Source organism: Saimiri boliviensis, chromosome 8 (genome assembly GCF_048565385.1).
Source record: "Saimiri boliviensis isolate mSaiBol1 chromosome 8, mSaiBol1.pri, whole genome shotgun sequence".
In the NCBI taxonomy this organism is placed as follows: Eukaryota; Metazoa; Chordata; class Mammalia; order Primates; family Cebidae; genus Saimiri; species Saimiri boliviensis.
The window spans coordinates 43,004,420-43,020,774 of record NC_133456.1 but is presented as its reverse complement, the minus strand read 5'-3'; the positions used below and the strand labels follow the sequence as shown (position 1 = coordinate 43,020,774).

At 37.4% G+C, this 16,355-nt stretch overlaps 1 protein-coding gene across 12 annotated transcripts in view; it reads left to right on the top strand.

The window, feature by feature from the left end:
* The window catches only part of BBX (BBX high mobility group box domain containing), a 277,630-nt gene that overhangs the window by 233,005 nt on the left and 28,270 nt on the right, over window positions 1-16,355 (top strand). For all 12 annotated transcript variants that reach the window (XM_010350036.3, XM_010350033.3, XM_074404425.1 and 9 more), the window contains 3 exons: window positions 5,800-6,808; window positions 7,896-8,034; window positions 11,400-11,548. In XM_010350036.3, coding sequence (XP_010348338.1) covers window positions 5,800-6,808; window positions 7,896-8,034; window positions 11,400-11,548 — 1,297 coding nt within the window. The remainder of the gene's footprint in view (window positions 1-5,799; window positions 6,809-7,895; window positions 8,035-11,399; window positions 11,549-16,355) is intronic.

Here is a 16,355-nt window from a genome sequence, read left to right as displayed (position 1 = left end):
CAGTAATGAGATTGCTGGGTCAAATGGAATTTCTCTTTCTAGATCCTTGAGGAATCACCACCCCGTCTTCCACAATAGTTTAACTAGTTTGCACTCCCACCAACAGTGTAAAAGTGTTTCTATTTCTTCACATCCTATCCAGCATGTCTCCAGATTTTTTAATGATCGCCATTCTAACTGGTGTGAGGTGGTATCTAATGTGGTTTTGATTTGCATTTTTCTAATAATGTGATGATGAGCATTTTTTTATATGTTTGTTGGCCTCATATATGTCTCCTTTGGAAAAGTGTCTGTTCATATCCTTCTCCCACTTTTGGATGTGTTTGTTTTTTTTTCTCATAAATCTGTTTTAGTTCTTTGTAGATTCTGGATATTAGCCCTTTGTCAGATGCGTAGATTGCAAACATTTTTTCCCCGATGTTGGTTGCTGGTTCACTCTAATTGTTTCCTTTGCTGTGCAGAAGCTCTGGAGTTTAATTAGATCCCTTTTGTCTATTTTGGCTTTTGTTGCCAGTGCTTTTGGTGTTGTAGTCATGAAGTCCTTGCCTATGCCTATGTCCTGAATGGTTTTGCCTAGATTTTCTTCTAGGGTTTTTATGGTGTTAGGTCTTATGTTTAAGTCTTTCATCCATCTGGACTTAATTTTAGTGTAAGGTGTCAGGATCATTCTAATCATGTTTGAATCCACAGAAAAGAAGATGAAAACAGAGAATTATCAGTCTCTCTCTGAAAAGGGTCATTGTCAAGTGTGTCATCCCACAATCTCTTTGCCCTGCCCACTGCCTTCTGCCCCACGTGGCTGCTGACTGCCTTTTCTTAGTTCCTGTGCCCCTGCTTCCATGCAGGTTCTGCTAATGGGAGACACTGGCAGGAAACTGGGAGATGGGAGGAAAGGAGAGGCCAGGGTCAGCATAGGGTAAGGCAAAGGCAACTTCCCTTCCATGTTCCAGCCCTCTCCAGATAGGTGCCCCAGGCTTCCATGTTCCACTGGGGACCTGTCCCCTGAGCTTCAGTGTCACTCTTTCCCCCGTTTGTTTCTACTGTGGCATCCTGTTGTTGCTAACCCCTGGGTTATCTCACTGCCTTTTGTTTGGGTGCCTCCATTCTCCATGGCCTGTGTAACTAACCTATTCCCTGCCTTCAATTCCCGCTGCTAGTTATACTTTAGGTTGCCTCCGTTTGCCTAATTAGACCCTGACTGGTACAAAAGCCAACCTCATTTTCTAATTGGTATAGTTACCATTGGTCATAAGATTTAGTATGAGAATGCTGATAGCATACTGTATCCAGATTTTAGCAAGACTTTTGACAGATAATGTTATGATGTTTTGTGAACAAAATGGGAAGAATTTCGACTGGATTATAAAAAACAGTCTTAGATTGCTGAAGTTTATTAATGTTCAAGTCATCTTCATGAAAGGGCTCTAGAAGTTTGGCAGAAGGCCCTGTCCTTGGCCATGTCCTGCTCAACATTATTACCAAAGATTTGGACAAAGATGTAAAAAGCAGCTTTCTTAATGTTTATTATGAAGACGTCAACTTAATAAGAAAATATGGAAAGTCTTGCATCTAAATACAAAACATAAATTATAAAATACAGAATAGGAGAGACCAAGTTTACCAGCATATTATGTGGGTATAGACATCCAGAATTTTACGTGACCATAATGTCATACAAGCCAGAAATGTGACCTATTTAAAAAAATTAATCTCTGAGTCCCATTAAAAGGGCATTCTTATCAACTGACAAATAGTTACCCCTTCTCATCTAGTATAACCTAGGAACATAATTTAAAATATATATATATATATATATAGTTAAATTGAAATATTTAGCCAGATGCAGCAGCTCATGCCTATACTTTCAGCACTTTACGGGGCTGAGGTAGGAGGATCACTTGAGGCCAGGAGTTGGAGAGCATCCTAGGCAACATAGTAAGACCCCTGTTCTCTATAGGGGGAAAAAAAAAAAGCTGGGTGTGGTGGCATGAACCTGTAGTCCTAGCTACTTGGGAGGCTGAGATGTGAGGATCACTTGTACCCTGGAGGTCAAGGCTGCAGTGAGCTATGATCATGCCACTGTACTCCAGTCTACATAAGAGAGAAAGACCCCGTCTCAGATAGATAGATAGATAGATAGATAGATAGACAGATAGATAGATAGATAGATAGGGAATTTTCATTTTCCCCAACCTTTATAAAGCTTTGTATCATTTACAGGTTGTGTTTGCATACATAATTCTTTTGCCTCACAACAGCCCAATGTAGGATGTACTGTTACCCTATTTCTCAGCCTGTTTCCTCCTAGAGGTTCAAGTCTAAGTTCTGTAGCTCACTGTTGTGACTTTAAGCAAACTAGATGTTTGGTCATGAGCCCAGCCTCTTTCAATAAAACCTATCTCACCTCAGGACACTCGCTGCATCTAGGTAAGAGGGCCCCAACTTTGGAAGTGTAGAATCCTTTGCATGTGATGTGCTGTTAAGGGAGATGGGAAGAGACTTACGGAAACATAAAGTCTGTCTTCAAGTATCTAATCTGTCATATGAGAAAGAGTCAATTCATGTGTTTTCAGGGAACAGAACTAAGGGTGATTGATTTTTGCTCAATATTTTAAAAATTCAAGCAGAATTGTTCTCTAATAGAGTGAGTGATATGCTCACTGTCTTTGTGCAAAAGTTGGTTAACTAACTCTCAAGAATACTGTAGTGAAATGAATTCCTGAATTGGGTAGGTTAAAGTAGAAAACCTCTAGAGTGACGCCCAACTCTGACAGTCTGATTGGGTTTTTTGTTAATGAGTAGATTTGCGATCTGTAGTTTTAATTCAGGGTTATTTGATTCACACTTATAGTTTCACTTCCAGCAATGCAATTGTTTTTCCTATAATTTAGGATTAGCATACTCTGTGAAAAAAAAATTTAAGAACCTGAAATGAGGAAGTAAAGCATGACTAGTGTTTGGTGTAATTACCTACACAAGAAATATTGTGCTATTTTCTAGAATATCCCCAGAGTGAATGTATGCATTTGTTCCATTTCATTCCTAGCTGTAGAATCCTATCAGGGGTGATGAGAGAATCATTTTGAAATATATTGAACCAGAGAATAGAGTTAGCAAAATATTATTAAGTCTGCCAAGATGAACCTGTGCAAATGCAAACTGTCAGCATAGCACAAAATACTGGTGCCTGGATGGTAAAGGTTCCTGAAGTGACCTATTAAAAGCCACCAGAGTGACAGTGGCTGAAAAAACATAAAATTTACTTTGAGAATGCCTTTCTACCCTTGTTTCCAGAACTAATAGAATTTCTCTCCCCACATGGGATAGTTATTCATCAGGGGCTATAATAGTTGAGAAAGGAAAATAAAAATTATTTCAAAATTGATTTAAAAAAACCAGTACATTCTCCCAGATATTAAATATTTCAGTGATTCAGAATTAACTTAAGATAACATTTTTCTTTGAGCTTATTTCTGGTTATGTTTAATAAAGAGAAGTTCATAGTCTTCCAAGCCACTTGCTGAGGTCTAAAGGTTAGCTTACCTGGGTTCCTGAAAAAGACAGCTCTGTTGTGAATCCTTAATATTTCGTGTCTTCCCTGTGAATGATCTGCAGGGCTGTGTGCTCTTGTCATGTTCGCTTTTTTAAATTGCAGTGTCTGCCTCTCCCCACCCTTCCTTTAATTTCTTCCCAGACTTAACTAATCATAACATAATTCTCACAGGAAGATAGGTGATGCATTGAAAATACTAAGAGAAAAATTAGGCAGAAGAGCATCTGGTATTTAATTCAATGTATTATCCATCTAAAAAATGAATTTTACAGACGGTAATGATCTCTGACAACTTAGTGCCATTTAATAAAATGATGATTTTTAAAAACAGATCAGTTTCCTACTTATATGTTTGATTTTGCATTGACTCAGCAACCCCTAATACTCTTTCCCTTGTAAGTTGTCAATACAAAGTAGATAAGCCCTTGACCAAATCAGCATCATCAATGTCTTGGTAAGTTCCTCAAAGGCAGACAGACCTGATCTTATTGTTTTGGTTTTTTTGTTTTTTTGGGTTTTTTTTGAGATGGAGTTTCCCTCTTGTCACCCAGGCTGGAGTGCAACGGCGTGCTCTCAACTCACCGCAACCTCTGCCACCTGGGTTCAAGCAATTCTCCTGCCTCAGCCTCCTGAGTAGCTGGGACTATAGGCATGTGCTACCATGCCCAGCTAATTTTTGTATTTTTAGTAGAGACGGGGTTTCACCATGTTGACCAGGATGTTCTTGATCTCTTGACCTCATGATCCACCTGCCTCGGCCTCCCAAAGTGCTGGGATTATAGGCGTGAGCCACCGCGCCTGGCCCCAACCTTATTGATTTTTGTATCGTTAGTGTCCTCCGTGGGAGCTGGCATTTTGGGAGCCTTGTAGTTAAGTGTGTATCAGTGAAAACCCAGGCACTGAAAACAAGTTTTACAATAAGCTTAAATTTTCCCTTCTGAAAAACAGCTCTGTATTAAAGTTTCAAAGTATCTGGGAGCCAGAGAGGAAGATGACAACTTTCCCCTTGAATGTTCTATACATGAAACTTGGGGAGTTTTGATGAAGAATATAAAAACTTAACCAAATTGGAGCCCGATGTGTTTTGGTATTCAGAATCTTTCAGATTTCAGAAAAATGATCCAATAGATACATATTATACTAAGTTCCCCAGAGTGTATTCAAATGCATCACTATTCCAGTGACAAAAATGTATAAATAGTCACAGTAAGTGAAATAAAACTAAGACCGTAAACAGTTTCAGGTTGGTTCAGGTCAGAATTTTCAGCCAATTGAGTTCACATCAGATCAGATCTGCCACCAAGTGAGTTAAGGAAACAAAAACAAAAGTTTGTTCTCAGAGCTTTTGTGACTTCAGAGTTGTCCGTCAGCATTTGTGGACCTACAATGTTTTGTTCATTAATCAAAACTTTCTGTAATTATTTAGTGAATCATATTATTTTTAAGTGGAGAGGTAGAAATTATTTGTCTTCCTCATTTCCCTTGGGAAAATAGAAAAAACAAACATCTGAAGAGAGTTTTGGGATGATTAAAACAGACCGAGGATTCCTAATCTGAAAATCCAAACTCCAGAATGCTGCCAAATCTAAAACTTTTTGTGTACTAACAGGAAGGACACTCAAAGAAAATGCTCATTGGAGCATTTCAGATTTCTGATTTTCAGTTTCAGAATTCTCAATCAGTAAGTATATAATGCAAACACTCCAAAATTTAAAAAAAAAAAAATTCAGATTTGAAACACTTTGGTTTTCAAGCATTTTGAATAAGAGATATTCAACCTGTACTACAGTTAAGTACATCATCTCACTTATACCACACAGAATCCTCTTAGAATCTAGGATCGTTTTCCTTTTACAGAAGCCACAGAGGAGTGAGGGGGTAAGTGATTCATTCTGGGTCACAAAGGTAATAAGTAGCAAAACTAAGAATCAGACTTGGGTCTCTCAACTCTGAATCCCCTCCTCCTTCTACCAGGTCTTGTTTTCATAGGAAACGCTTCTGTTGAAGCTGGGAAATGACAATTCAGAGATATTTTTGACTAGAGTTGAATGACTTTATGCCAGTGCCCACAGCCTTCTATTAATTTGATTCATTTCAGTTAGTTTGGCAGAAGTAGGCTGATTGTTGTAAAGTTGAAAGTGTGTGTTTTGATTATTTTTAAAATGGATATAATTGAAAACTTTAATTTTGAAGGTGGAATAATAAGGATTTTTTGGGTGCTCTCCCATTTTGTTTTAATTGTTTAGATGTGCCTGGCATCAGAGGGGGTGAAAATGGAAGAATCAAAGCTAATGAAAGCAAAAGAATTTGATGGTGGAAGAATTAAAGAATTAGAGAAGGGAAAGGAAGAAAGAGAAATGAAAATGGAGAAAACAGATGAAACCAGATTACAGAAGGAAGCAGAATTTGAAAAATCGGCTAAGGAAAATGTAAGAGATTCTAAGGAATTGAGAAATTTTGAAGCATTGCAAATAGATGACATAATGGCTCTAAAGATGGAAGATCCCAAAGAAATCAGAAAGGAAGAGTTAGAAGAAGATCAAAAATGTAGTCACTTCCCTGATTTTTCTTATTCTGCCAGTAGCAAGATAATAATAAGTGATGTTCCCAGTAGAAAGGATCACATGTGCCATCCTCATGGAATTATGATTATTGAGGATCCCACAGCATTAAACAAGCCAGAAAAGCTAAAAAAGAAAAAGAAAAAAAGCAAAATGGATCGACATGGAAATGATAAATCCACACCCAAGAAAGCTTGCAAAAAGAGGCAGTCTTCGGAGTCTGACATTGAGAGCGTCATATACACCATCGAAGCCGTCGCAAAAGGAGACTGGGGCATAGGAAAACTTGGGGATACCCCTCGCAAGAAGGTCCGCACATCCTCAAGTGGCAAGGGAAGCATTTCGGATGCCAAGCCACCAAAGAAAAAAGTGAAATCCAGAGAGAAGAAAATGTCAAAGGAGAAATCCTCAGACACCACCAAAGAGTCAAGACCTTCAGATTTCATTTGTATTTCTGCCAGCAAGAACATTTCTGGTGAGGCGCCAGAGGGTATAAAGGCAGAACCGCTGACCCCCATGGAAGATGCACTACCACCCAGCCTGTCAGGACAGGCCAAACCCGAGGACAGTGACTGTCACAGAAAAATAGAAACGTGTGGTTCCAGGAAATCCGAGAGGTCTTGCAAAGGTGCTCTTTATAAAACCCTGGTGTCTGAGGGCATGCTCACCTCTCTGCGAGCTAATGTTGACAGAGGTAAGTAACTTCTACAAACCTGAAAAGCATACAAAAACCAAGCAGAATTTCACCTTCAGGCCTATTGAAAAAAAAAAAAAAAGCCATAAAGAACAATATGGTATCAAAATGTCTTATATTTGTATATTTCTGTATGGTTTATAGATCATAATTGTTATTTTACCTACATGTTTTCTGGCACCATTAAGGAAAGTCCGTATTCATTTTGTAGGTAGTTCTCAGGATGTATTTAAAGTAATTTTAATGTCTTTTTCCACCACTGGTATGAGCTGGCTTTTTGTTTTGAAAGATTATTAAATATTTGGAGCTTTTGGTTTAGTTTCTAAAACTGGTGGAATTTCCTGAATCAAGCAGGTATGTTTGTCAAAATCTTGACCTGTTGGCTCCAGAAGCAAATGACTTATGTAGCTCTCTTCATTAGGTAATCAAAGGTATAACTGAAGTGGGCCAGGCCTGGTGGCTTACAGCTGTAGTCCCAGCACTTTGGGAGGCCAAGGCAGGTGGATCACTTGAAGCAAAGAGCTCTTTAAAACATTATAATATCCAGAAAACAGTTAACATGTATGCCTTTATTCCATTGACTGTTTCATATAAATTCATCTATTTTAAAATATAGCATCTGGCTGGAGGACTACCTTTTGCCAAGCTGTATTCCAACAAGACATGTATGAGTCCTAGGTCTAACAAGCCCCAAATGAAGTTACGTGGGCCTATTTCATCTCCAGGGATGTCAGTTCAGTGAGTTTTAGGGAAATCAGAATGAATAGTGCTCACCAGCAAAAGACTCCCATATATACCTTGGCTGGTTCTCAGATGGAAACACTACTAACAACAGTGTGTGTCTTTGAGTTATGTGATACGTGTTGAATTACATGACAATTAATCCCAGAAGCTCGAAGTTACTTTTCTACATGTTCCATTTTTAAAGGCGGTCCAGCATGAATCACTCTGAGAACTCTGAAATAGTTACAAATAGTGTCATGCAAATGATATGTGAGTGGTCAAGAGGTTGCTCGTGAAGCAACTAAGATGATCTCCCCTTGCCCACCTATATGCCAAGCACATCCTTTCTCTTGAATTTTCTTAGGGAAACGAAGCTCAGGAAAAGGAAACTCCTCTGATCATGAAGGGTGTTGGAATGAAGAAAGCTGGACATTTAATCAGAGTGGGACCAGTGGGAGCAAGAAGTTCAAGAAGACAAAGCCAAAGGAAGACTGTCTCCTTGGGTAAGTGCCTGTGAGCACAGTCACCTGTACTACACAGGCCTTAAGTGTGGGTGGGATTTTCAAGGTAAATATAAATCACTAAGCATGCTTGTTCTTTCACTACTCACTCAGCACTGCCTACAACCTCAGTAGGCACCCTAGTGAACACAAATCAACTGCATCATGTTATTTCTGCTGTTAACATGGTCATGTGAATGACAATATCATTCGCATTTTGGGAATGGTGAAAATACGTAGATTTTAGACCTGGGCCTGAGTTTTGAATCAACATCTACCATATAATAATACTGTGACATTGTAAATTCTTAAATATCGCCAGGATGTGTTTTTCCATCTGAAACTTAGAATGGGTAGTATTAAGCATGTTTACATTTTGCCCATTTTACATATATACATTTATTGTTTATAAAATATGACAGCTGAAAAATGTAAGGTAAATGAAATTATGCTTCTATCTCCGACCTTATTTTGTTCAAACTGTCTTCTGTTGCTCTAATATAAAAATATTAGGTCAAATATTCTGGCGTAGAGAATATCCAATATATTATGTATTGAAATGCAGTATTAAGCAATGGCAGGCATCAAGATAAAAACACTAAGAATTATATTGAATGTTATGCCAGACTCTTAATAACCATCTTAATATAAAGCATTTTGTTAGTTATGAGATCCAATATTTATATTGGTGAGGAAAGTATCTGCATATTCAGTTAGACTGTTTTGAAAATTCCTGAGATTTCTTGCTGGCTCAATTGGAAAAGAATACTTTGAATAGAAATAAGTACATTGTTATATTCACCATATTTTTTTCTTAAGTGTGTTTAAAGCTATGCAAATTGTATGCATTGGGTGCATTGCATTTGGTTTATTCATAATATTTGCTTGTCTGTTTGTGGAATGATATATTTTTCCTTAGACACTGCAGTGCTTTAAGTCTGGCTAATTCTAAGACTCTAGGTCATCACAAAGTAGCAAGGTGGAAATTACTTCCCAGAGTGCTGGCTCTTTAAGATTATTCATATTGAAATGATATATTTATAATTTTATACATTTCATTTCTAAAATTTTTTTAAAATCCAAAGTACTTCAAATTAGTTTTGCTTACATTTCCCTTAATGACATGAAAATCCTCACGTTTCAATGTCAAATTATAGTTTAAATGCCAAATACCTTTTTTAAATGACCTGCAGGCATCTAGACCAGTGCTCTTATGCATTCTAGAAGAACTGTCACTGCCTTGTGGGTCTGCACACCGAGAGAGGAGCAGGTGTTATGTAGGCAATGTGAGGTCCTAGGGGAATAAAGCAAGTGTTGAGACTCCCCAGCAGCAGCATTTCTCTGATGCTTCTATTAGAAACTGCTGAAGCTGTAAGAGAGATTTTCATCAATTTTCTTTGAGGAACAAGATAAGTGAAACAATCTTGAAAATCTGTTCCTGAAAAGAGATTGGTATGTGGATTGTATGTGTTTGTTTTTTAATCCTTTCTGAGGAAGGCACATGTGTATAACCGGGAGATGGTTTTTTACAGCTTTAAATTAACAGTAAACTTCAGTGCCTTTTCCTCCTTTTCCCCTTTAAATATTGGCCCGCCAGGATTTGAGTATTTGGGTTTGCCTTGTTTAGAACACGCCAGTATAATACTTCAGCAGGGAGAAATGCCATTTCCTGTCAGTCTGCTCTGAGATTTGTAGATGAGCATTTTAAACCTTTTTTATCTCAGAAAATGTGCTACCTGTTAACTGTAGCCAAGAAACATTCTCTCAGTATTGACAGATCTAATTTTATAGACTTATCTAAGAAAAATATACGTGATGATTATTGTTCTCTTATTAAGAAAAGTCTTAAGGGACTTAATGAGTTACATCTCACATTTTTAGTTTTCTTTTGGGTATTTAGAGTATCTGAAAAATTCACAACTTACAGACAGGTTTCTGATAGTATTTGATTAGTATCAAGTTGTATCTGATTTTCCATCAGAATAAACATTTTTTTAACTGAATGAGAAAAGGTGATGTTATAAAGGGAAAATCATTACCTCCACCCATTATGCTTCATTGCTTTGATAGAACTTAGTACAGCAGTTCCACTTTAGCCATATTTTTGCTTTCTGTGGTTTTGGGTCTGAAAATACTAAACGGAAAATTCCAGAAATAAACAATTCATGTTTTATTACGCTCCACAATGAGTAACATGATGAAATCTCATGCCATTCCACTTCATTCCACCCAGTGTGTAAATCATACCCTTGTCTTATCATATCCCACTGTACAATGTGCATGTATAGGAAAAAATGTAGCGTATGTAAGGCTTATTACTGTTGGTAGTTTCAGGAATCTACTGTGGGTCTTGGAGCATATCCCGCCTCTTGTAAGGGGGCGCTTCTGTAATTGCTGTTTCCTGGTGACCACTCAGTCATCTGACCCTCTTCTCTCTGCCTCTCAACTCTTGTATATTCCTCCAAAACAGTTTTAGTTAAAAACATTTCTAGTACATCCCTTAGCTAGCAGCCTAACACATTTGCTTCTTATAACTTGGTACTAAAATTCCTCTCCTTTTCCCAGTACATCTTCCATTTTCTATCCACCAAACGTAGCAGTTCTCCTACAGCCTCTTCCATCTGTCTAGGTTGCACGTCAGTTAATAAGTCTCACTAAATGAAAGCCAGAAGCCAGCCTAGGATCCAGCAGGCATGTTGTCATTGCTGTGGGGTCTTAGAGACAGTCAACACCAGCCCAGAGATGCCCAACTTTGCTGGTGGCATTTCTGAAGTCATTGGTGATTTAGGTTAAAGCATGTTGCCTCTGTGCCAGGGCATTCATTGAAACTGGCTTTACTTTGCTCGTTGAATATTTTGTCTTCAGTCTACTCAACTCTCCAGAATGTTTTCCTAATATCAATGCTTTTTATGTTTTAATCAAACAGTAGTCAGTAAATTTTTTAAAGTAACCTTACAAAACTACCAATATATATTACCAATAAGCTTGCCCTAGATACATGTATATGAGTCTGTAAAATGAGAAACTGTATGACTAAAGTATACTTTGTACTGAACTTTATTAGAAGCTCATATGCCAGTGAAGAGAATGCCAAATTCCCCACTTCTAAAACATTCTAATACTATAAATGATGTTTCTGCTTTTCTAAGGTAATAACATAACCTGTCACACGAGTTTACTAAGAAAACTATGTTGCTAAATCTCAAGCATTTCAGAAAAGGGTTTTTTCCCCTTGCACAGAATTTACATACATGCCCTAATAACCAGAGACCCTGTTTTCCAATGGAATACCTTAAAATATATTTCGCATCATTTTCTGTGTCATATTTGGTCAGGTGCTGATTGATTCCCCTCTCCCCTTTTAATAGCTCCGCAAAGCTGGATGAAGAATTTGAAAAAAAATTCAACAGCCTTCCTCAATATAGTCCTGTTACATTTGACCGGAAATGTGTTCCTGTCCCAAGAAAAAAGAAGAAGACTGGAAATGTGTCCTCAGAACCGACTAAAACCAGCAAAGGTAGGATGTGACTGTACCTTTCTGCCGTGTGGTCAGAATCTCAACTGACCCTTCAGCTAAGTTTCTGCAGCTCCCTTTAGACATGTAATTGGATTTGGAATTGAGGCAACAGGGAGTTAGAATCTCAAGCTGCTTTCCAAGGTCATCTTTGTTTCTTGTTTTTTTTCCCTATTTTCTGTAGCCCCTTTCCACTGGCATCTCAGTCTGTCTATTTGCCAGTAAAGGTGCAGCAAAGCTTTTGCAAACATGTTACATATGGTCTTCAACCTCCTGCTCTCCAGAATTCTAATTTGGGGTGTTAACCTTTTCTTGAACAGAAACTGCTGGTTGAGTCCACTTCTTCTGTTCCTTGTGTCCTGTCCACAACAGGTTGAACTCTCTGACTGTAAATCGTTCTTTTCACCCGATAAGCAGATGCTAACTCCTCTTTACCGGCATTATAGACCAAATAAAACTACCTGAAATCTTCCAGCCATATAATCAGTTTTGTTAAATTTAAAAAATGCTTTTCAAGTAATCAGTTTATCCCCTGCCTATATCAGGGAAGCTTTTTAAAAATTATCAGCATGACTTGGATGGATCACAGCTTTCATCAGGGAAAAATCTATAATCCTAAAGGGGGATTGTAAGAGGTCGGGGTGGGGGGGCATTTTCAGTGGTCTCATCACCTGGGACCACTGTTGACATCTGTGGGACAGGTACTGGGGTACTAAACATCTTGCCCTTCAAGCACAATGAAGGACTGTATTACCCAAAATGGCAATATAGCTTTCATTGAGAAACTTGTCTTCTGATTTTTCTTAAGATCTAAAGATTGGTAGGGAAAATGTACCTCTGGTTTTCCATAGAGATATGAAAGACTTCATTCAGTTGGCTTTCCTATAAGGACATGGAACAGAGAGATGAAGAACTTGGGTGGCTGAGCTGTAGTTGCTTTCAGGATCAAACTCTAGTAGGATTTGCTGGAAGAATTATTTTAATTATCCAGCAAAAGTTTCTGCCTATTGCCTGCTTCATCAAATTGGATAATTCAATCAAAACAGATTAATTCCTTTTTTTGGTGGATTTTAATTGATCGATCTGTTATAAATAATAAAGACATACAATTTCATGAATAAATAATAACAAAGAGATACAATTTCATGAATTTTAGGGACTACATATAGACTAGGGAAAATTTAAGGTTGATTCTTGAGGGAAAATTATGGTTTATTCTCTGAAGAAACCTGAACGTGTCTCCTTCAATGCCTAAAAACCCTTTGCACACTGAAATTGACACAACCAAACAGGGTCAATTTGAGATCTGTATCTCAAGACAGAACTGACAGGTTGAAGAAAATTTGCCCTTCGTGATTAAAGCCAGGGAGCTATATAAAAGTCATGTTAGAATTAGCTCAGTTTTCCTCTGTGGTCAATAAAAACAAGTCTAGTGAATAAAGAACTAAAAATGAAATGTTGTTGCATCGCCAAGTTTGCTCATCTGAGAAAATAAGACAGGGTTGTATCAGGATTTTCCAAGACAGAAATAAAGTAGACTCGTTGACAGGTAGGTAGCTGAGCACCATAATGGATTGCCAAATGAAGTGACAGTCTCTGTGCCCTGGAGATATTTAGGAATAGGAAAAGTAGTCCATGAGCGCAAAGATGCCAGGAATCTTGAGCCCCCGTAATTCTTGGATTTAAAGTTGCTGATAAATACCTGACAAGCCAATAAAATGGAACTTAACTGATAGATGTGCAGGACGTTATTCTTTCTTCCACTTCTTATAGTTCAAACATTCATGTTAGAGCTCTGAAGTTGGCTGAATTCTCTCTTAGGGAATGTAACAATAGATTTATTTTTGTAAAGCTATAAAACCCTGAAATTAGGATCTGTTTTCATGAGACCTTCTCTTGGGTCTTAGTTGTCTGTTAGACAATTTTTCTCTCCCAACTGAGATTAACAGTATTTCTTTTGATGTGAAATAGCTTTTTGGAGCTTTGGATTATACTTCATACAATATCATTTTAACTCTTAGATTATATCTCTCAAGCCACAAAGTCACTGGTTCTTATACAGTGTATCAGTAATTACATACGTGGGAAGTCTTCCAAGATCAGATTTTGTTCTGCCTTCTGATTTATAGAGCAAAATGCAATTAAAATAAAGCAGAAATTAAATAATGTATTATCTATTCAGTAAACTAAAGAAATAGTATTTGTGACTGATTGTAATTTGGCATTAGCAGCACCAATATACTAGACTACAAGTTATTATTAATGAAATTATTATGCCAGCTATGCTGTAATTGCCTGATCTTTAGGGGATAGAAGAGATTGTTTGCTTAGACTCCAGACCCTTTCCACCTTTGCATAATGAATCATTCAGAGCAAACATTGCGTATGAGGTCATTAGTTCATTAGTAAAAGGGAAACCTAATTTTTCCTCTAATAATTTGCCATTTGTCCGTATTTTGTTTTTTCCTTGTCATTCAATATTCATTATGTTTTTCTTCATGACTTATACTAGGTACCTTTTTAGGTACTTCGGCTTACATAAAATGTATAGAATCTTTCTAAAATGTAATTTCTAGAAGAAATTTTTATGTATGCATTTATATAGTTGTGTAGCTCAAAGTCATAGTACTTTTGCTCAGGTTTATTCCCCTGTTTTCTCAGTAGTCTCCATATTCCTAACTGTATTTCCAAGTAGTATCTTCCTGTCTTTCCCATGGTCATCCTACTGTCTCTGCCCTGCCTCTTATGTCTATGTCATGAGTCTTGTTAAAAACTTTACAATGAAAAGGGGCAAAAATAACTTTAAAGGCCACATCCCTCTAACCTGGGCTGTGTTATATTAAAACAGAGCATGACAACAGGAATAATTTCCCTTTCCTTCTAAAAATTAATTGTCTAGCAAATTCTAATCTAACTCACAGTGCAATTCAGCTGAATCCGCCCAAACTGAGTTTTTTTTTTTTTTTTGAGTTATCTCAGTGTTATTTTAAAATATTTTTAAATGAAAGCATTAAATTTTATGTCCAAATTTAATTGTAACTTCTTAAGGGGTTTATTTTACACGTTTTTACATGTACTGCTAATATATGAAGCATTGTTTACAAAAGTATTAGAAGTCAGAGTTTTCTGTAGAATAGTAATTTTTCAATGGAAGTAGGGATCATGGAGAAAAAGAATTGTGTTGAAATTATGCCAACTGGACTCACTTCTCCACCTTATTCTTTCTATCCTTACATAGCTCCTTGGCCCATTATCAAACATACTGTTAATCCTTCTTATGTATTTTTCAGTACACACTTACATTTTAAGACTAAAATTAAAAATGGTTAAGGCATTGACTATTTTAAAACATCGCAGTGGGGAATAAAAGAAGCAGGTTTACAAGATTGAAGATTGAAGACAGAATCCGCTGTTTGGGTTGGAGCCAGCCCAACAGTACTTTCAGTCTTAGAGAACTGAAATGTGACAGTAGATCTCCTAGTAGGAAATTTTCGCTTCCAGGTTGGGCAGAGTTCTCCATCTTTCCCCATAGCTGAGAGTCTGCATGGCCACCAGATTTCTTCAGGAATATGGTGGCAGCACCTTTGCAGGTATTAAAGTTATACCTAATAGAATTTTGAGTTTCTTAATGCATGCATGTCTAACTCGGTGAAGTGGCTCCTCCCGCTCAGTGAGTCTTAACCTGATTGTGGCTGATTGACTCAGAGAACGTACTCAAGTCAGTAAGTACACATGCCCTGCAGGTGGGAGCAGGTTGCTATAAATTATCACATAGAAATTTATTTTTTCATTGGTTACTCATAACTTACATGTCCAATACAGAAATGGCAGCCTGGTCTTAGAACAAAACCCTTGCTCTTTATATGTATACATATATATATAACTTAAAAACATGAAACTGTAGAACCTGGGCAAAAGCCACCACCACCAGAGTTATGCCTGACATTTGTTTCTGACAACAGATCTAAAGAACAGGTTCACCTTACTCACCGACATTGAGAAAGTATCAAGCTAGGCTGATGCTGGAGTGGCTCGTGTGTCCCTGCAGCTTCTCACCCCCAAAACTTTCATTTTTCAGCAAGCCTTGAACAGTAAAGTTTTGGAAAGGTTATTGTCAGTGTCCTTCTGGCACCCCTCTTAATCTCTCAGCTTGCGGTTTGGCCCTGTTGTTTTCTGCCCAGCTGTGAAGTTGAGGTGCAAGAGAGATTGATACCTTCAGAATATAGGCCATCTGCCCAAAAACTTAAGTAGAACTTAACTTAAACCTAAGCCAGTTTGCATACCAGCAATTAGGGATTTTTTTTTTTTTTTTTTTTTTTTTTTTTTTCATAAGGAAGTTGAAGCTGATGCAGACATGCCCTTCAGAAATTTGGTAGGATGGAAGCTTGAGATATCATAGTAGAGTGAAGAGCAGTTGTGAATATTTGTTTTCTGAGTGACTCCTTCTAAAACCCTTCCACTGCATTTCACTTTCTACCATTTTTCCTCCTCTATAGACACTTCTACATTAATGTGATAATTAACTAAGGAAAAAATATAATAGTCAATTTCCTTATATTTCTATTTATTACAAATTTTGACTTTATTTCCTTTAGACAAAATACCCAACATATATGCCACGCTGATTGGCAGAAATCAAAAAACTTCTTGACTCTAAAATTCCTCCTTTTCAGTGACTACAGTTAGATCTTATCTATTTCTTTTCGAGTTTGTCACTTGCTTTTTTTATCTGAAGTTGTCATTTGCTTAGAGTAGTTTTATATCTATGATTTGGGGGGTGGCCAGGAGAAAGGAATTTTAAAAATTTAAG